The 23,720-nt window shown below is 42.1% G+C and overlaps 1 protein-coding gene across 1 annotated transcript in view; it reads right to left on the bottom strand.

Moving 5' to 3' along the window:
• Positions 1-23,720, bottom strand: part of LOC140495724 (sodium/hydrogen exchanger 2-like) — a 167,507-nt gene that overhangs the window by 123,836 nt on the left and 19,951 nt on the right. The window contains exon 2 of the mRNA XM_072594754.1: positions 15,129-15,592. Within this exon, the coding sequence (XP_072450855.1) occupies positions 15,129-15,592 (464 nt within the window). The remainder of the gene's footprint in view (positions 1-15,128; positions 15,593-23,720) is intronic.

Here is a 23,720-nt window from a genome sequence, read left to right as displayed (position 1 = left end):
GGCGTCCTTCAAAGCACAGCGAGTGCCCAACAGGGGGAGCTGAGTGCTGCTAATGTGGGAAAGTAGGAAACTTGAAGAAATCTTGCAGATCAGCAGCTCCAACATTACCACAGAAGCAGGGAGGGAATATTCATGTCAAAGGGACATCATTGGTGAAAAGGAAGGTCAAAGAAATCAAAGATGAAGATTAACAAAGTCAATATTTCTAAGCGAATTCAAATGAAAGGTTCTGGACAAGGCAAAGAGTTCAATCATGAATTTAAACTCAATATAGTGGCAGCCCCGTTAATACTGGCTGACACTGCCATGGTTAAAATCAGTGAACTCTCAAGCTTCAAACTGCATGGCCAAGAGGCATAGACCTTCAGCTACATGGTGACTTTACCACTGCATTCAGTTATATAGGTTGAGGGATCAGTGAGACTCTCGACATATTAAAGATCCAGAAGACATTATGACTAAGTAAAAATGTATGCATCCAGTTGGGTCACTTACAGACTGTGGATGTTATGCTGCAAGAAGAAAACTGAAGCAAATTTTGCTAAGTTTATTCAGAAGTTGGGGCAAGTTAAAATATTTTGCCACGTTACCTTCTACCTGTATACTCCAAGAAAAGTACCCGACAATAAGCAGGTCCTTTTGAATGGCATAACAAAAAATGAGTTTGTACCCTGTAGTGACAGGACCAGTAAAATGGAGCTTAGTCTCAATAACATTTTCCATACTTAATGGAGTACTAATATCGTGTATGGATCTCACTGAACAGTGAACATTCATTTGGCCAAATTAACCAAAACAATTTTTGTACTAAATCTGACACAATCGGCAAGTCACAGCAGAAACCCCTTGACAATTAAGATTAATGGTCACATTCATCATTTTCAATCGTCTACCTTTGAAATTTTGTTCACAGCAGAAATTATTCAGAGAGTGATGTCAAACATTCTTGAAGGGTGCATTTTGTTTCACGGACAATATCCTGGGAAATGGGCAGACCAAAAAGGAGCATTACTACAGAATCAGGGAAACTTTCAGGGCGTCACCAAGATTCAGGCTTTGCATTAAATGGAAAGTGTCAATTCTCAAAGGACACATAAATTAGATTGTTCTCGGTGCTTGAAAGGAGAAGTCCGGAAATTCATTACAGCAGCAAGTATCATCCAGCTGATAAATTTTGCACTTTATCTTCACTTAAATGTGGAGCAGAGAGGACAGTCAAAACTGTAAATTCTCTCATGTCCAAGAATGGAGATTTGGAATTAACATAACTCAGACACAGATCAACACTATTAGACAATTTGCTGGCAGAACTACATGGAAGATTAATATCAGAAGCACCACTGTTGAAGTGTAATCCCGGGCTGAACGAAATGCCCTAGAACCATGAGAATGTCAAGGCGGTAGAAAAACAGCATAGAACAAAAAAATGGGTACAGTATAGTTTGACACACATTGTTGTCTTTGACATTAGGTCAGAATGCCCAGATAAAGGGCAAACAAGCAGAAGGAACAGAGGAACAGATTAATCAGGTTAATCATACATTGTCAGAACACCTGACCGGACATTTTGGAAACAGCAGAAACACCGTCTTCCTGCAGTCAAGAAGCGAGACTAGATGCAGTTAGCACAGAATGCAGGACAGAGACAGGTCCATGACATTGAAAACCAGACTGAATGGTATTGTACTTTCAGGAATGGCTGATAATGACCATCGTGTGGAAATCAAGTGAATCACATCAGGATGACCTGTCAGAGTTCCAAAGCATCTTGAGTTGACAGATTTGGACTTTTTGAGAGGTTGGGGGTTGGGATGGGGGTTAAGCTGGAGATAGTGATAATAATAACAATTAAAAACAAATTGATAGGATTATGTAAATCATTTAAATGGAAACTTGAGGGAGATGTAATGGAAAATCCAAGCAATGATGATAATGGTGATGTAACTGATGTAACTCAGACAATAAAAGAACAGAACATCAGATCTTAGAGAGAAGCATGTAATGGCACAGGAGTAAAACTCTACACCAGAGAGCTATATTCAATAACCTGTATATTTATGAGTGTAACTAAAGAATATTACTGTACTGAGACAGCCTTAATTTAAGATGTTATTTACCAAGAATACTGGTAGTCTAATAAAAACTGAGCAGAAGCAAGAGATGAAACACTCTAAATAAAGCATACAAAAAACAAGTATCATATTAAAGTAACAATCAATTGTAACGGTATTATGTTTCTTTTTGTGAAGAATGAATGAGTATTGAAATACCCTTAGAAACATCCAGTGGCTCACCCAGTTGAATAGTCTATACTTCATTTTTAAAATGCTATTAATTTACCACTATTAGTTATAGCAGTGTTGCTTTGCTTATATCTCTTCTGTATGGTTTGGACAAATTCGGTTTAGCTGTCAAACACAGTTCAGACAATAGCTTTCGGCTCTATGAGAGAGCGTTGTGCCTGAATAGGACGTCGGGACTGAAGTGACAAAGTCACCGCCAGCAGATAACAGTGAGTCATCAGCCTAGTGCCTGAGTTTCTTTTTTATTAATGGCACTAGGTTATGAAATTAGCTTCTGATTTACTAAATCCTGATTTGTGCAGCTGCACAATATGAATTTCGCCCCTATTGTCTCTTAAGAACATTTTAGAGATGTTTGAGAAGTACATAGAAAGGTAGTAATCAGCAATGCCACAAATAAGTGACTCAATGATACATTTACTGCTGCTTCTTGGGCTTAATTGCAATTGAATGTGTCTTTTTTATAGCTACCCCATTTATTTAATATCTTGCCAAGAAACAGTTCACTTTCTTCACCTCTCCCAATCTTATAGAATTTTAAGAATGAAAGAGTGCTGCTTGGGTAAATGAGAGCTACACTGCTCATGACATGTCATGAGTTGGGAAATTATGAAATTATGCTGAGGTTGCACAGGACACTGGTGAGGCCTCTTCTGGAGTACTGTGTCCAATTCTGGTCGCCCTGTTATCGGAAGGATATTATTAAGCTGAAAAGAGTTCAGAAGAGATTTACAAGGATAATGCCTGGAATGGAGAGTCTGAGTTATAACGGAGGTATAGGCAGACATGGCCAACAGAGAAAAAGCAGAATGGTGTGTTGTTTCCCTGGTGCCAGGATCAAGGATGTCTCAGAGAGGGTGCAGAATGTTCTCACAGGGGAGAGGGGCCAACAGGAGGTCATTGCCAACATTGGAACCAACGACACTGGAAGGGAAAAGGTTGAGACTCTGAAGGGAGATTACAGAGAGTTAGGCAGAAATTTAAAAAGGAGGTCCTCAAGGGTAGTAACATCTGGATTACTCCCAGTGCTACGAGCTAGTGAGGGCAGGAATAGGAGGATAGAGCAGATGAATACATGGCTGAGGAGCTGGTGTATGGGAGAAGGATTCACATTTTTGGTTCATTGGAATCTCTTTTGGGGTAGAAGTGACCTGTACAAGAAGGACAGATTGCACCTAAATTGGAAGGGGACTAATATACTGGCAGGGAAATTTGGTAGAACTGCTCGGGTTTGGGGGGGAGGGGGGTTGGGACCCAGGGAGATAGTGAGGAAAGACATCTATCTTAGACTGGTACAGTTGACAGCAGAAGCAAGTCAAACAGTCAGGGCAGGCAGGGATGAGGCAGGACTAATAAATTAAACTGCATTTATTTCAATGCAAGGGACCTAACAGGGAAGGCAGATGAACTCAGGGCATGGTTAGGAACATGGGACTGAGATATCATAGCAATTACAGAAACATGGCTCAGGGATGGACAGGACTGGCAGCTTAATGTTCGAGGATACAAATGCTACAGGAAGGATAGAAAGGGAGGCAAGAGAGGAGGGGGAGTGGCATTTTTGATAAGGGATGACATTACAGCTGTGCTGAGGGAGGATATTCCCTGGAAATACATCCAGGGAAGTTATTTGGGTGGAACTGAGAAATAAAAAAGGGATGTTCACCTTACTGGGATTGTATTATAGATCCCCCCAATAGTCAGAGGGAAATTGAGAACCAAACTTGTAAGGAGATCTAAGTTATCTGTAAGAATAATAGGGTGGTTATGGTAGGGGATTTTAACTTTCCAAACATAGACTGGGACTGCCATAGTGTTAAGGGTTTTGGATGGAGAGGAATTTGTTAAGTGTGTACAAGAAAATCTTGTGTGAATGTACCTACTGGAGAAGGTGCAAAACTTGACTTACTCTTGGGATATAAGGCAGGGCAGGTGACTGAGGTGTCAGTGGGGGAGCACTTTGGGGCCAGCGACCATAATTCTATTAGATTTAAAATAGTGATGGAAAAGGATAGACCAGATCTAAAAGTTGAAGTTCTAAATTGGAGAAAGGCGAATTTTGATGGTATTAGGCAAGAACTTTCAAAAGCTGACTGGGGGCAGCTGTTTGCAGGTAAAGGGACGGCTGGAAAATGGGAAGCCTTCAGAAATGAGATAACGAGTATCCAGAGCAAGTATATTCCTGTCAGGGTGAAAGGAAAGGCTGGAAGGTATAGGGAATGCTGGATGACTAAAGAAATTGAGGGTTTGGTTAAGCAAAAGAAGGAAGCATATGTTAGGTATAGACAGGATAGAGCGAGTGAATCCTTAGAAGAGAATAAAGGCACTTGGGGTATACTTAAGAGGGAAATCAGGAGGGCAAAAAGGGGACATGAGATAGTTTTGGCAAATAGAGTTAAGGAAAATCATTAAGGACAAAAGGGTGAAGAGGGAGAGAATGGGGCCCCTTAAAGATCAGCAAGGCGGCCTTTGTGTGGAGCCACAGAAATTTGGGAGTTACTAAACGAGTATTTTGCATCAGTAAACGAGTATTTACTGTGGAAAAGGACATGGACGATATAGACTGTAAGGAAATAGATGGTGACATCTTGAAAAATGTCCATATTATAGAGGAGGAAATGCTGGATGTCTTGAAATGCATAAAGGTGGATAAATCCCTAGGACCTGATCAGGTGTACCCTAGAACTCTCTGGGAAGCTAGGGAAGTGATTGCTGGACCTCTCGCTGAGATTATTTGTATTATCGATAGTCACAGATGAGGTGCCGGAAGACTGGAGGTTGGCTAATGTGGTGCTACTGTTTAAGAAGGGTGGTAAGGACAAGCCAGGGAACTATAGACCAGTGAGCCTGACCTCGGTGGTGGGCAAGTTGTTGGAGGGAATCCTGAGGGACAGGACGTACATGTATTTGGAAAGGCAAGGACTGATTAGGGATAGTCAACATGGCTTTGTGCGTGGAAAATCATGTCTCACAAACTTGATTGAGTTTTTTGAAGAAGAAACAAAATGGATTGATGAGGGCAGAGTGATAGATGTGATCTGTATGGATTTCAGTAAGGCTTCAACAAGGTTCCCCATGGGAGACTAGTTAGCAAGGTTAGATCTCACGGAATATAGGGAGAACTAGCCATTTGGATACAGAACTGGCTCAAAGGTAGAAGACAGAGGGTGGTGGTGGAGGGTTGTTTTTCAGACTGGAGGCCTGTGACCAGTGGAGTGCCACAAGGATCTACTTTTTGTTATTTACATAAATGATTTGGATGCGAGCATAAGAGGTATAGTTAGTAAGTTTGCAGATGACACCAAAATTGGAAGTGTAGTGGACATCAAAGAAAGTTAGCTCAGATTACAACAGGATCTTGACCAGATGGGCCAATGGGCTGAGAAGAGGCAGATGGAGTTTAATTCAGATCAATTTGAGGTGCTGCATTTTGGAAAAGCAAATCTTAGCAGGACTTATACACTTAATGGTAAGGTCCTAGGGAGTGTTGCTGAACAAAGAGACCTTGGAGTGCAGGATCATAGCTCCTTGAAAGTGGAGTCGCAGGAAAAATGGGATAGCGAACAAGGCGTTTGATATGCTTTCCTTTATTGGTCAGAGTATTGAGTACAGGAGTTGGGAGGTCATATTGTGGCTGTACAGGACATTGGTTAGGCCCCTGTTGGAATATTGCGTGCAATTCTGGTCTCCTTCCTATCGGAAAGATGTTGTGAAACCTGAAAGGGTTCAGAAAGGATTTACAAGGATGTTGTCAGGGTTGGAGGATTTGAGCTACAGGGAGAGGCTGAATAGGCTGGGACTGTTTTTCCTGGAGTGTCGGAGGCTGAGGGGTGACTTTATAGAGGTTTACAAAATTATGAGGGGCATGGATAGGGTAAATAGACAAAATCTTTTCGCTGGGGTGGGGGATTTCAGAACTAGAGGGCATAGGTTTAGGGTGAGAGGGGAAAGATATAAAAGAGACCTAAGGGCAACCTTTTCACACAGAGGGTGGTACGTGTATGGAATGAGCTGCTAGAGGAAGTGGTGGAGGCTGGTACAGTTGCAACATTTAAAAGGCATTTGGATGGGTATATGAATAGGAAGGGTTTGGAGGAATATGGGCTGGGTACTGGCAGGTGGGACTAGATTGGGTTGGGATATCTGGTCGGCATGGACCGAAGGATCTGTTTCCATGCTGTAGATCTCTATGACTCTATGACTCTATGAGAGGCTGGATAGGCTGGGACTTTTTTCCAATGGAGTATAGGAGGTTGAGGGGTGACATAATGGAGGTTTACAAAATCCTGAGGGATATAGATAAGATGAATGGCAGGTGTCTTTTCCCAAGGGTAAGGGATTCCAAGACTAGGGGGCAGAGGTGAGGGGAGAGAGATTTAAAAAGATATGAGGGGCATTTTTGTTTTACACAAAGGGTGGTTTGTGTGTGGAATTAACTTGCACAGAAGGTGGTGAATGCAGGTACAGTTACAACATTTAAAAGACACTTAGATAAGCAGAATCATAGAATCCCAATAGTGTGGAAACATGCCATTCAGCCCAACTGGTCCACACCGACCCTCTGAAGAGCATCCCACACAGATCCATCCCACTACCCTATATTCCCCATGACTAACCCACCTAACCTGCACACCCTGAACACTATGGGCAATTTAGCATGGCCAATCCACCTTACCTGCACATCTTTGGACTGTGGGAGGAAACCAGAGCACCCAGAGGAAACCCGCGCAGACATGGGGAGTGTAGAATCAGAAATGTTCATACAGATATGGGCCAAGCATAGGCAGGTGGGACTAGATTAGTTTGGGAACACGGTCGGCGTTGAATGGTTGGACTGAAGAGTCTGTTTCCTTGCTGTATGACTCTATGATTCTAAGTGCATATTAATGAAATGAAAGTGCTATCCTTAATGTGTGTGTTCTTAGCTCACATATTAATGTGTATGCAGATAAAACTGTGTGAGAAAATAAAGGTGGGGTTTGTTTATCTTTCTGTTGCATTGACAAGATCATTAAGAGACTTACCTTGAGAGGATAGCCCAGTGGTGGCCATCAGAAAGTTTAATTTGCTGATGGGACTGCCCTTTCTACTCGCCGAGCTTGGGTTTTAATATTGGAAGTGTTTTTAGGTGTAGCTCTGAAACACAGTGGCACCATGTTATTGATATGAACATGACAACCCAAATCTCTAAAATACAGAAGACAGATGACGCAAGATTTGTACATTAAATCAGAAACTCAAAACTCAAGAGATGCTGGCCCAACTGATAAAAATAAAGATGTCTTGTTCCTGCCTGGATCTCTGGAGCTTTGTATGATGCACTGTCGGTTGCTCTATTCTCAAATCAGTAAAGAGCAACCCTCCTCAGCCATTTTGTGGTGTTCAAAACATCAAATGACCAACAGAGAAGCCAAGGACTTCCAAAATGTAATTTTCAATTACAAATTGTGTTGTGGCCTACAGCAGGCTAACCAAAATCCATTGGTTGTAAAACGCCTCAGAAAATATGATTATAGCATGCCACAAAAAGTACATTTTAATGATTTAAAGCCACTGAGGCAGATGAGTACTAAAAGTAACCTACACCTATTTGTTGACTCGACGAAGCTTGTTTCAGTAGTTAGCACATGATTTCTCAATATTCACATATTGTTTGTGAAGTGTCCTTTCTATATTGTGTTCCAGGTAGTAATGATGTCTCAACATTTCTTTATTTTCCTGTCAATTTTCTTGATAAAAGCATTGACAGCATCCAAGGCAGCAGGTATTCTTGGGCATTTAGGTTAAGGGACCATTCTTTATAACTGAGCATAGGTATAGGAATAATCACTCATTGTAGCCTGTTCCATTATATTATTAGATAACGACTGATATTGGGCAGCACGATGGCTCCATGGTTAGCATTGCTGTCTTCACAGCACCAGGGAGCCAGTTTGATTCTACTCATGGGTATAGAGTTTGCATGTTCTCCCTGTGTCTGCATGGGTTTCATCTGGGTGCTCTTGGTTTCCTCCCACAGTCCAAAACTGTGCAGGTTATGTGGACTAGCTATGGGAAACGTAGGGTTAGGGGGTAGAGGGCTGGGTCTGCGTGGGTTGCTCTTCGGAGGATCAATCCAGACTCAAATGGTCCGATTGTCTGCTTCTTCACTATAGGGATTGTTTGACTGATCTGTGATTCAAGTCGAGAGTGTGGTCTTGGAAAAGCACGGCAGGTCAGGCAGCATCTGAGGAGCAGGAGAATCAACATTTCGGGCAAGAGCCTCTCCTGATTTGTGATTCAACTCTGCTGTGGCTACAAATATTACACGTGTAATACTCTCTTTAAATTCTTCCCTCAGGCAGAGGATTGAACACACGTACTAACAGGTTCCCACTTTTATCAGGCAGCTGACCAGACCTTTCTAATTTCAAATCTAACATTGACCCTGCTTTTGTGCACCTCCTGTGCAGCTGTAACCTTGTCTGATTCGCTTTATATAAATACCCTACAATTCTGTATGTCCTTTTGCGTTATGATCTGCCTGGGATGCACGCAAAACAAAACTTTTCACTGTACTCAGCTGGTTGTGACAACAATAAATCAAAAGTATATCTTTAATCAGCTCAAATTCCCTTGTTTCACTACTTCAGAGGTCTGATAGCTGTTTTTGATTAGATTCCCTACGGTGTGGAAACAGGCCCTTCAGCCCGCATCAACCCTCTGAAGAGCAACCCACCCAGACCCATTCCCCTACACCTAACACTACAGACAATTTAGCACGGCCAATTCACCTAACCTGGAGGAAACCCACGCAGACACAGGGAGAACGTGCAAACGCCACACGGAAAGTCAACCGAGGCAGGAATTGAACCCGGATTCCTGGCGCTGTGAGGCAGCAGTGCTAACCACTGAGCTACCGTGCCCTTCAGGTACACTATATTATTTTGATACAGTGAGTACTTCTGCACTCAGGCTATGGTTGACTATGATATGTGAAGCACTTAAAATAAGACACAAGTAACACAATGCTGGCTAAGTTTCCGTGATGCTACAGACTTGATCAAGCAACATCATACCTTCTTGCACATTCATGATGGATGGGATGAGTAGTGTTATAATTTGGAGGTTAGAAATTATCATTGGTTTAAATGAATATTCGGTTCATAATGTAACATTCCACTAGGTGCTGTGGCATTGCTCCATTTCCAAGAGATGTATTAACAGCTTCCTCCACAAACATAGTGAGTGGATAGGGGAACACTGCATCAGAATGTTGACTGTTCATTCACTGATGTAACTTAGAGATTTCTGGGCCACGATGAAACAAAAAACTTCAGTAATTTTAAATACATAGGGTTCTGTTCATTTTCCATTATTTTGATATTCAAATCAAGGCTATGAATGGTTGCAATTACAATTTCAAATGGTCATCCATTCCTCAACTCCCAAATCATGTGTTCACCAATTTGAAAAAAGACCAACTTACAAACTGAAGTAAAATAAGAAATATTATACTGTCACCCAAGGTGGCTCTTATTGAAGGCAGCATTGCAAAATCCCAGACCGCGATCATATTGCTTTAAAACTTCTGGATCCCCTTTCACTTGGACATCCTTCAAGGCCTCTTCAAGATGAACGATCAAGTGCTTTTGTTAAATTCTCTTGGTGGAACCATTCAATCAAATTGGCAAAATCCTGACTATTGAAAACTTGCACATTTAGAGAGATAATCCTCTAAATCATTTCTAAAAGCTTAGTGTGCTTGAGGTGATCTGTCACTTGAGGAATCTCTTGATACACCAATTCTGCCAGTTGTGTTAATCTTGTGTATAACAGGATGCTGGACATTTTATTGATCCATCTCTTCCTTGAGATGGATTGGAAAGGTACAGCACAGCGTTGAAAAATCAGAAAACAACTGTAAACAGAAGATGTTTTCACTCCCCTCCTTTTCACTTCAACTTCTGCAAAAGATGCCATCTCTGGGGTGCTAGCAGCTTTCAAATACCTTGCTGCAGGAGTTATGCTTCATGGTTACAATTTCTTTTGCATTTTGCTATCTGTGATGAACAGAAACTGCCAGTGTCTATTAAACCATCATTTTCTAGATTTTATAGGGGCTTTTGCACCAGAACTTGCAGCAATATATTCCAGCACACCGCCCACAACAGGGCACTTTGAGCTGATATAAGAAGGGCAAGCAACATGACAAGCAGCTACATGGGAAATCAGCAAGTCGTTATTCAAATTCTCTTGCTTCTCAAGATATTTTGACTTCATCATATTGATGAATCATCACTGAGCTGCACATTGTCTGAACCAGGGAATTCATGTTTGAATAGTTAATTCAATGCAAAATCATGTGCAGAAAGCAAAATTAAGAGGGAAAAAAGTTGAAACAAAAATTGAATAAAATAAATGAGTAAAACGTATGCAAATAGTCTTTTTATTGATATGTATTTTTTTAAAATCTCCAACAACAAGTAAAATCTCAAGGACTAATAATTCACACTTGCATTTTTTTTTGTTCAAGGGTGATTTTTAGGCAATAATTAAGACTGGCCACAAATTAAAGGGTGGATCAGTGGTTAGCACTGCTGTTTCACAGAGCCAGGGACCTGGGTTCAGTTCCATCCCCCGGGCAACTATCTGTGTGGAGTTTGCACATTCTGCATGGGCTTCCTCTGGGTGTTCTGGTTTCCTTCCAAAGATGTGCAGGTGTTGACCCTACCCCACAGGGTTTTAACTCTTATATCTAGTAAAGAAACTAAGAGTCAACTCTTAATAGTAATAAACAATAATATTTATTTATTTAACACTATAAATGTTATAGCAACAAAATACACAACAACCTAACAATTTACACTTTAAATCTTATCAACTACCTTGACTTAACTCTGGATAATCAAATACCACGACACTAGTCTTGGCCTTGATCCACATGGTGGTGGTCATCTGGTCATCTTCTCCCGGTGGTCCCAGGGGTGTCTTCTCATCATGACAGTTGGTCTCGAGTTACCGCCCTGAGGGTGGTGGTTTTGCAGTGATTCTTGTACTTAGAGGTCCACGCGTCCTTTTGGAAGAGTCTTCGATGTCCACCAATACAGCGATCAAGGCTCGATCACCCCGAGCCTAACAAAGCTCGGGCCTAACAAAGCGTTGATATGTTGATGGCAGGGTGGTCCCTGGGCATCCATTCCTGGAGGTGTTGGGCACACGTAGGTCAGGTAGCCCTCTCCAAATAAGGATGTGAGGCACCTCTGTGTCTGGTAAACAACTTGATGTTTCTGATTGTCCTGAGGATGCCTTTCAGGTCAATTCTGTTCCATTCAAACTCAAATGTATATTGTATTGTCTGCAGTTGGGTCAATTACATACTGTCTGTCTGCAGCTGCAGCCTGTCTGCATTCTGCAGCATGTTCGATCTAGAGTCTTTGAGTGCAGTCACTTTTGGCCAAGGCCTGTCTCAATTTCCCAGCATGCCTCATTTATGTCCATTTTTGTAAATACATCATTTTGAGCAGCCCATCCAGCCACACAGGTTAGGTGGATTGGCCAGGGAAAATACAGAGTTACAGGGATAGGGTTGTCAGGGTGGGATGCTCTTCAGAGGGTCAATGGGCTGAAGAGCCTTCTTCCACACTGTGGGGGTTCTTTGATTAAAAATTCAATTAAACTGGAATTGGCAAGCCCTAACTTTTTTTTGCTGATTTTCCTGCGTATTATTTCATAGCAACCTTACACTGTTTCATAAAATCAAATGCCAAGATTCTCAATGAGAGATTGCATTCGCAAAATATCTTGAGAAGCAAGAGAATTTGAATAACGACTTGCTGATTTCCCATGTAGCCGCTTACATACTCAGTCACCAGAAATCGCTGTTCAATTAAGTATTTTAATAGCACTGATGCCCAACAGCCTCACCATTATACTTAATGCATAATCTGGGCCATTTTCTTGAAACTGCCTTACAATGAGGATTAATGACCCACTAATCAGGACCTCACCAAACATTATTGATTCATAGTTTCCACCAAAGGTCAGAGACAGTCAGAAGCATTGCAATGGGCATATTTCTCTCGCCTTTTTCCAATCACGTGATGCTGAGGTCCAGTTGCAGTATTTGCTCTCCTGACTAATGTAATTAATTCAGCACAGAATTGGATAATGTCTGGGGCTTGGCTGTTAAAGTAGCTAAAAATTACCAACTATTATTATTTGCAGCCGAATGTGCCCCCAGTGATTGGGATGCACTTTACTTCCCATTGGATGTAAAAGTTGTCAGATACTAAAACAGAACAATAAGCTAATTACAATCTTGAGAAAATGGCAGTTTGTTTTCCAGTAAATGAATTACTGCAGATGCTTTTAGTGCACAGGCAGCCAAAAAAAAACCATTACATGGAAATCTATAGAATGATATAGATGCTTGTAAACTACACCAGAATCAGACATACTGTATGCTCGATGTGTAGAAATTTCTTTCAACTGAGTATTAACAAAGACATAAGTCATTGACCCTTCTCTGAAACTCTTGTCCCTGGCTATCAACCCCACACATCACCTGGCAACTCTCAGGGTTGAACCATACTCAGTGTAATTTTTGACCTTGAGGTAGGCTGAAATATCTACCCAATGACCAAGCGAGACTGCTGTTTCTCCTGTGGCATTAACAACCTCTGCTCCATATGTTCATAGAGTAGGCAAAAGTTTATCCACCTCCTCCTTGCCTTTGATCCTTCTGGACTTGACTGTTCCACTGCACACCTGACTGTCTTCCACCCTAAACTTCAGCTCATTTAAAACCTTGTCATCCACATCATAACTTGCACCAAGTCCTGTGTGCCATCAGCCAGTTCTTGCTAATCTACACATTGGATCTAGGTTTGGGTCCCACTCCAGTCTGGTAACACACCAGTTTGAAAATTTACCCTTGTTCTCAAATCTGTCCATGGTCTCTCTCTTTCCTACTTATACGACTTCTCCATAAATCTCAACAATTTTCTGTCCAGTTCTGGTTTTTTGTATATCCCTGCTCTCAGCTTTATTTTTATTGATTTGCAGGATGTAAGCAATGCTGGCTGGGCCCACATTTATTACCCCTTCCTTGTTGTCCTTGAGAAGGTGGTGGAGAGCTGCCTTCTTGAACCACTACGGTCCTTGTCATAGACTCATACAGTCATAGAGTTATAAATATGGAAACAGAGCCCTCGATCCAACTCATCCACACTGACCAGACATCCCAATCTATCCTAAATCCATTTGCCAGCACTTGGCCCATATCCCTCTAAACCCTTCCTATTCATATACCCATCCAGATGTCTTTTAAATGCTATTAATTGCTTTCTCGTCCACCACTTCCTCTGGCAGCTCGTTCCATACACACCCCCACCCTGTGCTGTAGTTAGACTCACAATGCCATTAGGGAAGAAATTCTTTCCAAGATTCTAGGCTCCGGGTTCCCTCTCCAGGCCATTCCTAATCACTATCTCCCTCTCCACCTTTAAGATCCTACCTGAAACAAAGTTTATCGACCAGGCTTTTGTTTATCTATCCAAGTATCGCCTGATGTCCCTTGTGCCAGGGTTTTACTTTATAATGTTCCTGTGATTCACCTCAGAATACTACATTATATTATGGTAAAGGCGCTATATAAATGCAAGTCATTTAGGTCAATTCTTTGCAAAGCTACTTATGATTTGGACCACCTTTTCCACAAACGTCAAGGAGTAGATGGAATGGGATGACAACTTCCATTATTTGGAATAAGGGAGGATTAAAGGTGGCTTATGATAATAAGAGGTTTCAGTCGAGTAGGGGAGAAAACTATTCCCTTGGTGAAGTTTCTCTGACGGCAGCAAAGCAAAAATAGAAACTGCTGGAAAAGCTCAGCAGGTATCTGTGGAAAGAAATCAACATTTCAGGTCCAGTGACCCTTCCTCAGAACTGATGGTAGCTAGGAAAATGTCAGTTTATATGCAGAAGGTAGGGGGTAAAGAGTAAACAAGAGGTAGGGAATAGATCCCATAGAGAGAGAACAGCTGGACAGACAAAGGAATCGATAACTATCTGGTTGGGATTGTGAATAGCTGCTAATGGAGACTGCTAGTGGCTAACAACACGTTATGTGTGACTGCAGACTTAAAGTTTTAAAATCACCGCTTTAAAATCCTTGGTAAAATATCCAGAGCAGAGAGAAGGAAAACATCCCCATTCAGAACGGCCCTGGTCCACACCCCTCCTTCTCAAAACGTGATGAAAACTGATCCCATTAAATAATTGTATCAGGAAGATAGACTGTTTCCTGTCCAGGAATCAGCACAAAAGCAGAATACTGTAGATGCTTGAAATCGGAAATTAAAGAGAAACAGTAAGTGCTTGAGAAACTCTGCAGCATTTGTGAAGACAGAATGAGAATTAGTGTGACTTTTCTTCAAAACTGAATGGATTCCATTTTGCATTGTTCCTGGTGAGTTTCCCAGGAGTGACCAGAACTGGGGCCACCTAGTGATTCACATTGGCTTTTTGCTTTCAACTTCCTGGCCTCTATTTCTAAGTGCTCAAAACCCATATATGTTAACAACCAACTTATCAGGAAACGAGGGGAGTGCAGAACAAAGCTCAATCAAACAATGTGCTGAACGGCTTTCTTTGGCGTTGTACATTTCACTGATTTTTTTTTTCTTTCAGCTGGACAACCGTTAGTCTAAAAAAAGTGATTTTTTTTGCGGCTCAGAGGAATGAATTCAAGGATTCTGGGGGTAGGTGGATGGGGTGAAACATCACTTACCTGCTCTGTTGTTGAAATAGGCTCTGGAGCCGATCACGCACGGGACTACTTACCACAGTGACAGCATCATTGAGAAGCGATTCACCAAAAACCAGGATGTGCAGCTGCTCATTCACATGAATCTCCTCAAACACGGACAGGACTGCCACTGGATCCACAGCAGCGATCAAGCTGCCGAACAGCAGGTTGTAGAGCAGGGAAATGTCCTTTAGGCCGAAGGATTCAATCTGGCAAATTCCGTAAAGGGACAAGCCAATTCCAAAAACGTTCCACATGGTGCCCACCACCGCGTACCAAAGGATTGTCCCAATGTTCTCAAAGAAGGGCCGGCTAGGCATGAAGTAGCCTGCATCCAGTACAATTGGTGGCAGCAGGTAGAGAAAAAACGCGTCGGTGCTCATAACTGGTGCAGATCTCTCATTCACTCCATAGATTATTCCTCCCATTATCAGGCCCACTATTATGAGCAGGCAGCTTTCGGGTACGATCGAGGGTAGTTTGATGTAGAGATGAAATCCTGAAAAACAAAGACAATTCAGTTCTCGTGTGAATTGTGAAACTCAAAATAACATCACTGACAGTACAAATGAGATTGAAAGGGATGAAGTGTACGAATATCTTACAATCTGGATGGGTGCATGAATAGGAAAAGTTTAGAGCGAAATGGGCCAAATGCTGACAAATGGGACTAGATTGGGTTGGGATGTCTAGTCGGCATGGGCGAGTGGGACTGAAAGGTCTGTTTCCATGCTGTACATCTCTATGACTCTATGACCAAATAAATTTATTCTCCAGATAACTATAAAACTGAAGCTGTTTGTTTACAACTTCATTTCTGAAACTGAGAGGCTCTTGAAAACAAAACCATGGCTGTTCAAATACATTGGTATCAATTACTCCTGCCCATTTTGGTCTTCTTGTCAGATTTAGATTAGATTCCCCACATTGTGGAAACAGGCCCTTCGGCCCAACAAGTCCACAATGACCCTCCGAAGAGCAACCCACCAGATCCATTCCACTACGTTCACCCCTGACTAATGCACCTAACACTACGGGCAATTTAGCATAGCCAATTCACCTAATCTGTACAGTTTTGGACTGTGCGAGGAAACCGGAGCACCTGGGGGAAACCCATGCAGACACAGGGAGAATGTGCAAACTCCACATAGACAGATGTCCGAGGCAGGAATTGAACCCGGGTCCCTGGCAGCGTGAGGCAGCAGTACTAACTGCCATTTAAATCAGTGCTTTGGAAGGCAGTGGATGTTGAAAATTGGAATTGCAAAGAGAAGATTCTGGAAACATTCAGTCGGTCAGTCAGCCTCTGCAGAGAGGGATTCAGGCATTTTAACATATTGGTTGCCTTCCTTGCCTCAAAATTGAGGAAATGGGTAAGTATAGTAATGTCAGCCAAGCCAGCCATCTCAAAGGAGTGTTACTCTTACTCACAGGCCTCTTACATGACATTGAAGGCTGTCATTGTCTCTCTCAGCTCTTAGTGACTTCAGCTACTATAATTCCAGACTGCTAGTTGAGTATAACAACCTAATGCCATTTTGAAGATTGCAAATGTCCACGTTGTCTTGGCCAAAATTTATCCCTCAATGAAAATCATTAAAATCATTTCGTGATCATTACTTTATTGCTGTGTGTAAAATTAGCATCCCAATCCCTACATGACAACAGTAACTAACATTCAAAACAATGTGAAGGCTCTAGCAATTCAAGAAAGCAGTTGCCACCAGCTTTTTCAGGGCAATTAGCGATGACCTAGCCAGCATCACTCACATCCAATGACTGAGTTAAAAAAAAATCACTGGATTTGGAACAAAGCTTGTCATGAATGGTGCTACATAATTGCAATTTTTCTTTTCTTCACTCCTAGCCATTCAGCTCTTGTCCGAATACCTGTGTCTCTTGCTCAAAACAAGATCAAACTGCTCAATGATTATGATGCAGATCCCAGTTGGGGTTGCTACTGTTTCCTGGTTTTCAATTATCACACCGTTTTCTGATTTACAGCTCTGCAAAGGTCAATGTTCTTGCTGGTGGGTTAAAGCACAGACAGGTGAGCTGTGCGATTACATAGTGATGTAGACTGGCACGTTGCCCTTGGACCTGCGGGGATTGGGATGCACCCCCAGCCTCGGCGATAAGACCCAAGTCACGTCTTTCTGCAGCTTTATCGACCCTAGTTTATGTTCCTAGTTGCCATGGAGATGGGTGGTTAAGATGGGACAGGAACCAGAGGGAAAGCTGCAGCAGTATCCACCGGCTGCTGGTATTTTTAGCTTCCTCTCTGGTGAAGACAATCATAGCTTCCCTGAATATTCTGTTTGCTTAATGAGGCCCACTACTTCTTAAATTAAATAATTGTTAATGAGCCTTCAAACTGACAGCTGCTTAGCAACTGACCGAGATGTGCGCTTTCTCCAGAGATTTCAGCAGGAGCAGGGAATTTACTCATAGTAATTGGAAACTGCTCTCAGCCCATGTCTCTCAGAACCTAAAAGGTGCTGTACATTTTACCAGTGATTATGGAAGCACAAGTGCCCGCTGTCACCATGGCAACATTTAGCAGCTGACCATGGCATGTCTCTTGTTCCATCCATTATATCCATCACATCTCAAGATTTTTCAGCTCTGCGCAGAAAAGGCCAGTCTGCTCTTAAAGTGAGGGAGTCAGGCTGAAAATTCAAGCATTGATTAACCTGGGCACATGAGTCCATTTAACATGAATGCTTCGCATTCCATCTCAATGGCAATCTTTGTCACCTTTGCTGTTACTTTTCCTGGCTGGGTGCTCATTCAGGTGATCGAGGGATGTGAAACAGAATATTACTACTACTCTACTTAAAACAAAGTGCTGGAGAAACTCAGCATGAGTGCAGGCAGATTCTGAATTATTGGCGCTGGAAGAGCACAGCAGTTCAGGCAGCATCCAAGGAGCAGCGAAATCAACGTTTCGGGCAAAAGCCCTTCATCAGGAATAAGGGCTTTTGCCCAAAACGTCGATTTCGCTGCTCCTTGGATGCTGCCTGAACTGCTGTGCTCTTCCAGCACCACTAATCCAGAATCTGGTTTCCAGCATCTGCAGTCATTGTTTTTATCGCCATGAGTGCAGGCAGAGACAACATTAACTTTTCGAGGCCCATGTCTCTTTTTCTGGTAAGAAACATCAAAGAAGACCCCTTGCAATCACTGATCTGCTGCCATGATATAGGTTTTGCTTCCTGCAGCATTTTGTAACTGATATCTAAGATTACTAAGAGATCTTGATCAATTGGGTCAATGGGCTGAAGAGTGGCAGATGGAGTTTAATTTGGATCAATGCAAGGTATCACATTTTGGCAAAACAATCAAGGACTTATACAATTAAAAGTAGGGCCTTGGGTAACATTGTAGAACAGAGAGACCTAGAGATTTCGGTACATAATTCTTTGAAGTTTGCATCACAGATGGACAGGGCAGTTAAGAAGGTATTTAGCACAGTTGCCTGCATTGCTCAAACCTTTGAGTAAAGGAGTTGGGATGTTTTGTTGAGGTTGTACAAGATGTTGGTGAAGCCTCTTCTGGAGGACTGTGTCCAGTTCTGATTACCCTATTATAAGAAAAGGAAGGTTCTATGACTCTGTGGCAATGCTTACGCTAGCTCCCATAACGTAAGATATAGACATGAATAATGTGATAGTGAAGGATTCAACAGATACTTCTTACATCTCCTAATCTAAAATGATATCATGGACACAGGCAATTCAGGTCTGGGCTAATATCAAACCTTTTGATTCCAAACTGTAGCATGCTTCCATTGGCATGTCATGCTTCATGTCGCCCCTGTTAAGATGGAGTATGAGAGCTATACACTTTGGATCTATTCAGCTATGCAAACACGGTCAAGTACATTTTAATAATTCTGTCCACCCACTGTAAGAATACATCCTTGAGTACTCTGGTATCCATTAGGAACAGCACCACCCAAATAATATCCCAAAATTCATGAGCTTCGCTAAATGGCTGGACCGGTGGAGATGCGTTGCATCTAATTTGGAAAACGATCTGGCTCCAGGATCTGGTGTGTGTTGGCATCTTTTGTGAACAGCTCTTAAGTGAAAACATGATGCATGTGCTGCAGCCATAGCAATCTTTGTCATGGCTGACCTCTTGAATGATACTTCACTCCATCTCACTCAGTTCCACTCACAGCTTCTCCTGAACGTACATGCTGTATGTTGTGATGCAATATTGCATCACTCTTAAACTGCCAATCATGTTGAAATGGTCTGGGTACAGCTGGTTAGATCACTGATTCATTCCATTGCATCAATCCTGGTCCATTCCACCAAAGTGGGTGTTGTTTGAATTCTCGTGTATTACAACTACACTGAGATATGTGCATATTTGTAGTTCTGACACTGGTGAAACTTTAGTAGCTACTAGTTAGAAGTTTACAGGTAGCCAAGATGACTTTGCATATTAACCCTTCAGTGTGATTTAGCCAATGCACAGAATTGGTGATCTGTTATGATCTAAGCGACAGTTTCTGTTAAGTTTTATTGTGAAGCTCCAATTCCTGAGGCACGTGCCTTTCAGAATGCATAATGGTAATATGTTAGCACTGGCTCCTGTGTAGATTCTAGATTTTAGGGTATATTGACCTGCCTTTCCAGAACATATGATGTCAATGATCATAAAGTCTTCTGATCACGCTACACTGTTAACATGATATGTCAGGTTAACAGTATGGAAAGCTTGGTCATCTTCTGGAATGTGTCTTTTGTTCAGTTGACTGTGTGTTTTAGCAATGTGCTTTTATTTTCTTGCAGCCCATGTTGTGATGGTGTCAAATGTAAAGAACCACTTGACTGGATTTAGGACGAGTGTGATCAGCCACGTCTGTGACAGATTTCATTGGTTTGGAGTGCTTTGCTGACCATATCAATATTGTTGGCTGCAACTATAGCACGTAATCGTTGTTGGCCTGTCACTATATCATCATGGCTTGCATTCATCTTCAAGCAATAAGTCAATGATATTGCCCCCTTTCTTGGTCAATAGGTCCTTCAAATCTTAAAATCAATGCAGAAATGAGATGCTTTGAAGTGAGTCTTTCTGAGAAATCAGGCCTAAACCCTTTGGATGCGCCATCTGGTGAAAAAAAACTTGTCATTAGATTCTTGCAGTTTCTTTTTTTTTGACTCAAGTTGGAATCTGTTAATCCTGAAGACAGTTCTTACCTTGAACTACTTTCAGAGCACCTTCTAGAACTTTTGATTATCCATAGGAAGACCGGATGTATTCATTGGGTGAAACCCCTTCCTTGTTGATGGCTGGAAAGTTCTTCATAAATCCTTTCCCGGGATCATTTACTGCTTAATCAGTGAAACAAAACTGCACACATTGCTTGAATAGCTGTATATCAGCAAAGGTATCATTAGCTGTTCAATCCATTAATAAGTGTTTAACTTTGTTTTATTGAAGGGTTTTTAAATAAAATAAGTCTAGGGTTTGCTTGGTCTATCCTCTTGTTTTGTGTTCTTGCATTTTATTTTCCCTTTTATGCTTCTGTTTCACTCAATTTATCACTATTGCTTTTCCTAGACCTGACTCACTTTGGACAGTTCCTTTAAGAAATAGAGGCCTGTAGTAGCAGGTCTCTGCTCAATGGGATTGATGACAAATAAGGAATGTTGATGACACAGAAGCTTACCTCTGTCTGAGTGCTGAATTGAAGAGACAAACTGGCGGAGCAAACTCATCAAAGACAGGAAGGCCACCTTAGTTTAAGAAAGTGCATTTTAGTGTTTTCAAATCTGTACTTTGTTCAGGGAGCCCTGTATTTAACCTGTGAGAAGCCTTTGATAACCTATTGTTAACTGTTAATTCTGTAAACAGGCGCATTTACTTTAAAGAAAGACAGTCTCTAGCTTTACAGAACTTATATTTTAAGCAGGAAGCCTTCAGGCTATTTAATTTGCAGGTTCTACTCACTGAAATTAATGCTCTTAGCTTTTCTAATGCTTTGAAGTCCAGTGTTGGTGTCTAGCTGATATTCGATGAGTTTTCCAAATGTCTACCACTGAGAACTTGTACTCGTCTATAACGGTCTATAACGGGGAAGGTTACTTACTACAATGTGACACCATAGTGTGGGCTTTGTCCGGCTGAAGGTTTTCTAGCTCGTACTGTAATACTTGTGCTTGCTCCCATAGCGTAAGAACAGGATGTGAGTAACTTGATTCAATAGGCATTATTACAACTCCTGATTTATGCTTGTATTATAATCACAGGTGCGTCAGTGCCTAGATTAATATTAAACTATTTGATTACAAATAGTGGCTTGCTTTCCCCAGTGTGCCATAATTTAAGGAGCTCCAGATAAGATGGAGTCCAAGACCTTTGTATCTTCAGGCTATATGCCACAATATGATGATGACAATCACAATGTCAACTAAAGGTACACTGTATATTAGTTGTGAGACTAACAATCAAAGAGAGCATCGAGTCTTCTCCCTATCCACAGATTCTGGCAGACCTGGTGAGTTTCCCTAACATTATTTAAAATCTCCAGCGTCGGCAGTATTTTGCCTTTATTATTATTGTCATTGAATGGGATACTCTGTGATGGAAAACTGTCCACTTGTCTGGATGGGTACAGCCCCAACACCACTCAAGGATATTGACGCCATCCAGGATAAAGCAACTCACATAATTGGTACTGATCCACCACCTTCAACAATCACTCCTTTCACCACCAATTCAGCAACAACAATTTATCAAGACTATTAAAACAGTACCTTCCAAAGCTATGACTTCCATCTGATAACAAGGGTGGCAGATGCATAGGAACACTCAAGTTCTACTTCAAACTACACAGCATCCATACTTGCTACCAGACTGCCGTTCAAAATCCTAGCAGTCACTTTGAAACAACACCGTTTCTGCTAAGCCCCATTGACTGTAGCAGGTCAAGAAGATAGCTCACCACCACCTTCTCTAGATTGATCAGGGAAGGACAATAAATGTTGACTTAATCAATAAAGTCCACTTCCCATGAAAGGATATTTTAAAAAAAAGACTGAATCCACAATGTCACAGCAACCCAAATTCCAAAATCTCCACAACAATCTGAGAGAAGACATTCTCCTCAACTCAGTCTTAAAACGAGTGGCCCTTTCGACTTGCACAGACATGAACTCTCAGCATCTGCCCAGTCAAACTCTCTCAGAAGTATCTCAAGTTTCAAGAAGATTGCCTCTCCTTCCTCTTCTTTCCTTTAGAAGCCCAATATATACAGTTTCTCATCATCAGACAATCCTTTTATTTCACCACCAAGTTAGTCAAATTTCATTCCCTCCAAGTGAATCTTCCCTTTGACATGGAGACTAAAGCTTCACAGAGTACTTCGACTTAGTCTGACCTAAGCCCAGGACAAATCTACCTCCTTAATTTAGTCCCACCCCTATCCGCTTTCAACAGGGACCGTTCCCTCTGCGACTTCCTCATTAGATCCACACTCCCCACCAGCCTCTCCTCCACACCTGGTACATTTCCCTGTGGCAGCAGGAGGTGCGACACCTGCCCCGGAATCTCCCCTCTTACCTCCGTCCATGGCCCCAAAGAATCACTCCAAATCTGGCAGAGAGTCACCTGCATTTCCTCTAACCTCACTTACTGCATCCGTTGCTCCCAATGTAGTCTCCTCTACATCGAAGAGACCAAACGCAAACTCGAGATCCATATGCTCTAATCAACCCCACCTCCTGCTTGCCAGCCATTTCAACTCCCCTTCCCACTCCCCCGTCGACATATCCATCTTAGATCTCCTCCACCATCAAAATAAGGCCACACGCAAACTGCACGAAGAACACCTCATCTTTCGCCTCGGGAGCTTACAACCATACAGCCTTAACATATAATTCACCAGTTTCCAAATCTCCCTATCCCCCACCTCATCCCAGGTCCAGCCCTCTCTCTCTGCGCCTCTCCCTTGACCACTCCTAACCTGCCCATCTTCATTCCCACCTATCAGCTCCACCCTTCCCACTGACCAATCACAATCACCTCCTACCTGCATCCACCTATCACTATCACACTAACCTTTCCCCCAGCCCCATCCCCCTTATGTCTATTTATTTCTCAGCCCCTTTCCCCCTCCCCCAGTACTGATGAAAGGTTCTGATCTGAAACGTTGACTCCCCTGCTCCTCTGAGGCTGCTTGACCTGCTGTGCTTTTTCCAGCTCCACACTTTATCAACTCCCCTAGATTTAAAGGCCCAACATTTCTAACTTATAGCTGTTTTCTGATACTTTGATATTTTTCTGAAGCAGTGATCATCGTCGTAGCCAAGTTCACTTCCTTATTTCATACATTCGCTTTACTGGCCCGGGTTCTTGGCTCTCTTCCTTTCTTACATGTTACCTCATTTTTATATTATCTGGAAGATTGTGGTCAGCTTTTACATAAACATCAGTGAATCTCTTTTCACTTGTCCCAAACGTTGTTGCTGTATTCTCCTATTACTTTTTTCCTCTGACTTTGAGACCTTGAGGATCAAAATGCTTCGACACAGTTATTTGTCCCCCCTTCATCCCCAACCATGCCTCTGACATTGGCTTTATCCAACTCTCTAACTGGGCCACAATCG

Source organism: Chiloscyllium punctatum, chromosome 25, assembly GCF_047496795.1.
Source record: "Chiloscyllium punctatum isolate Juve2018m chromosome 25, sChiPun1.3, whole genome shotgun sequence".
Lineage (NCBI taxonomy): Eukaryota > Metazoa > Chordata > Chondrichthyes > Orectolobiformes > Hemiscylliidae > Chiloscyllium > Chiloscyllium punctatum.
Note: the sequence above shows the minus strand (reverse complement) of the source record. Positions and strands in the feature narration are given on the sequence as shown.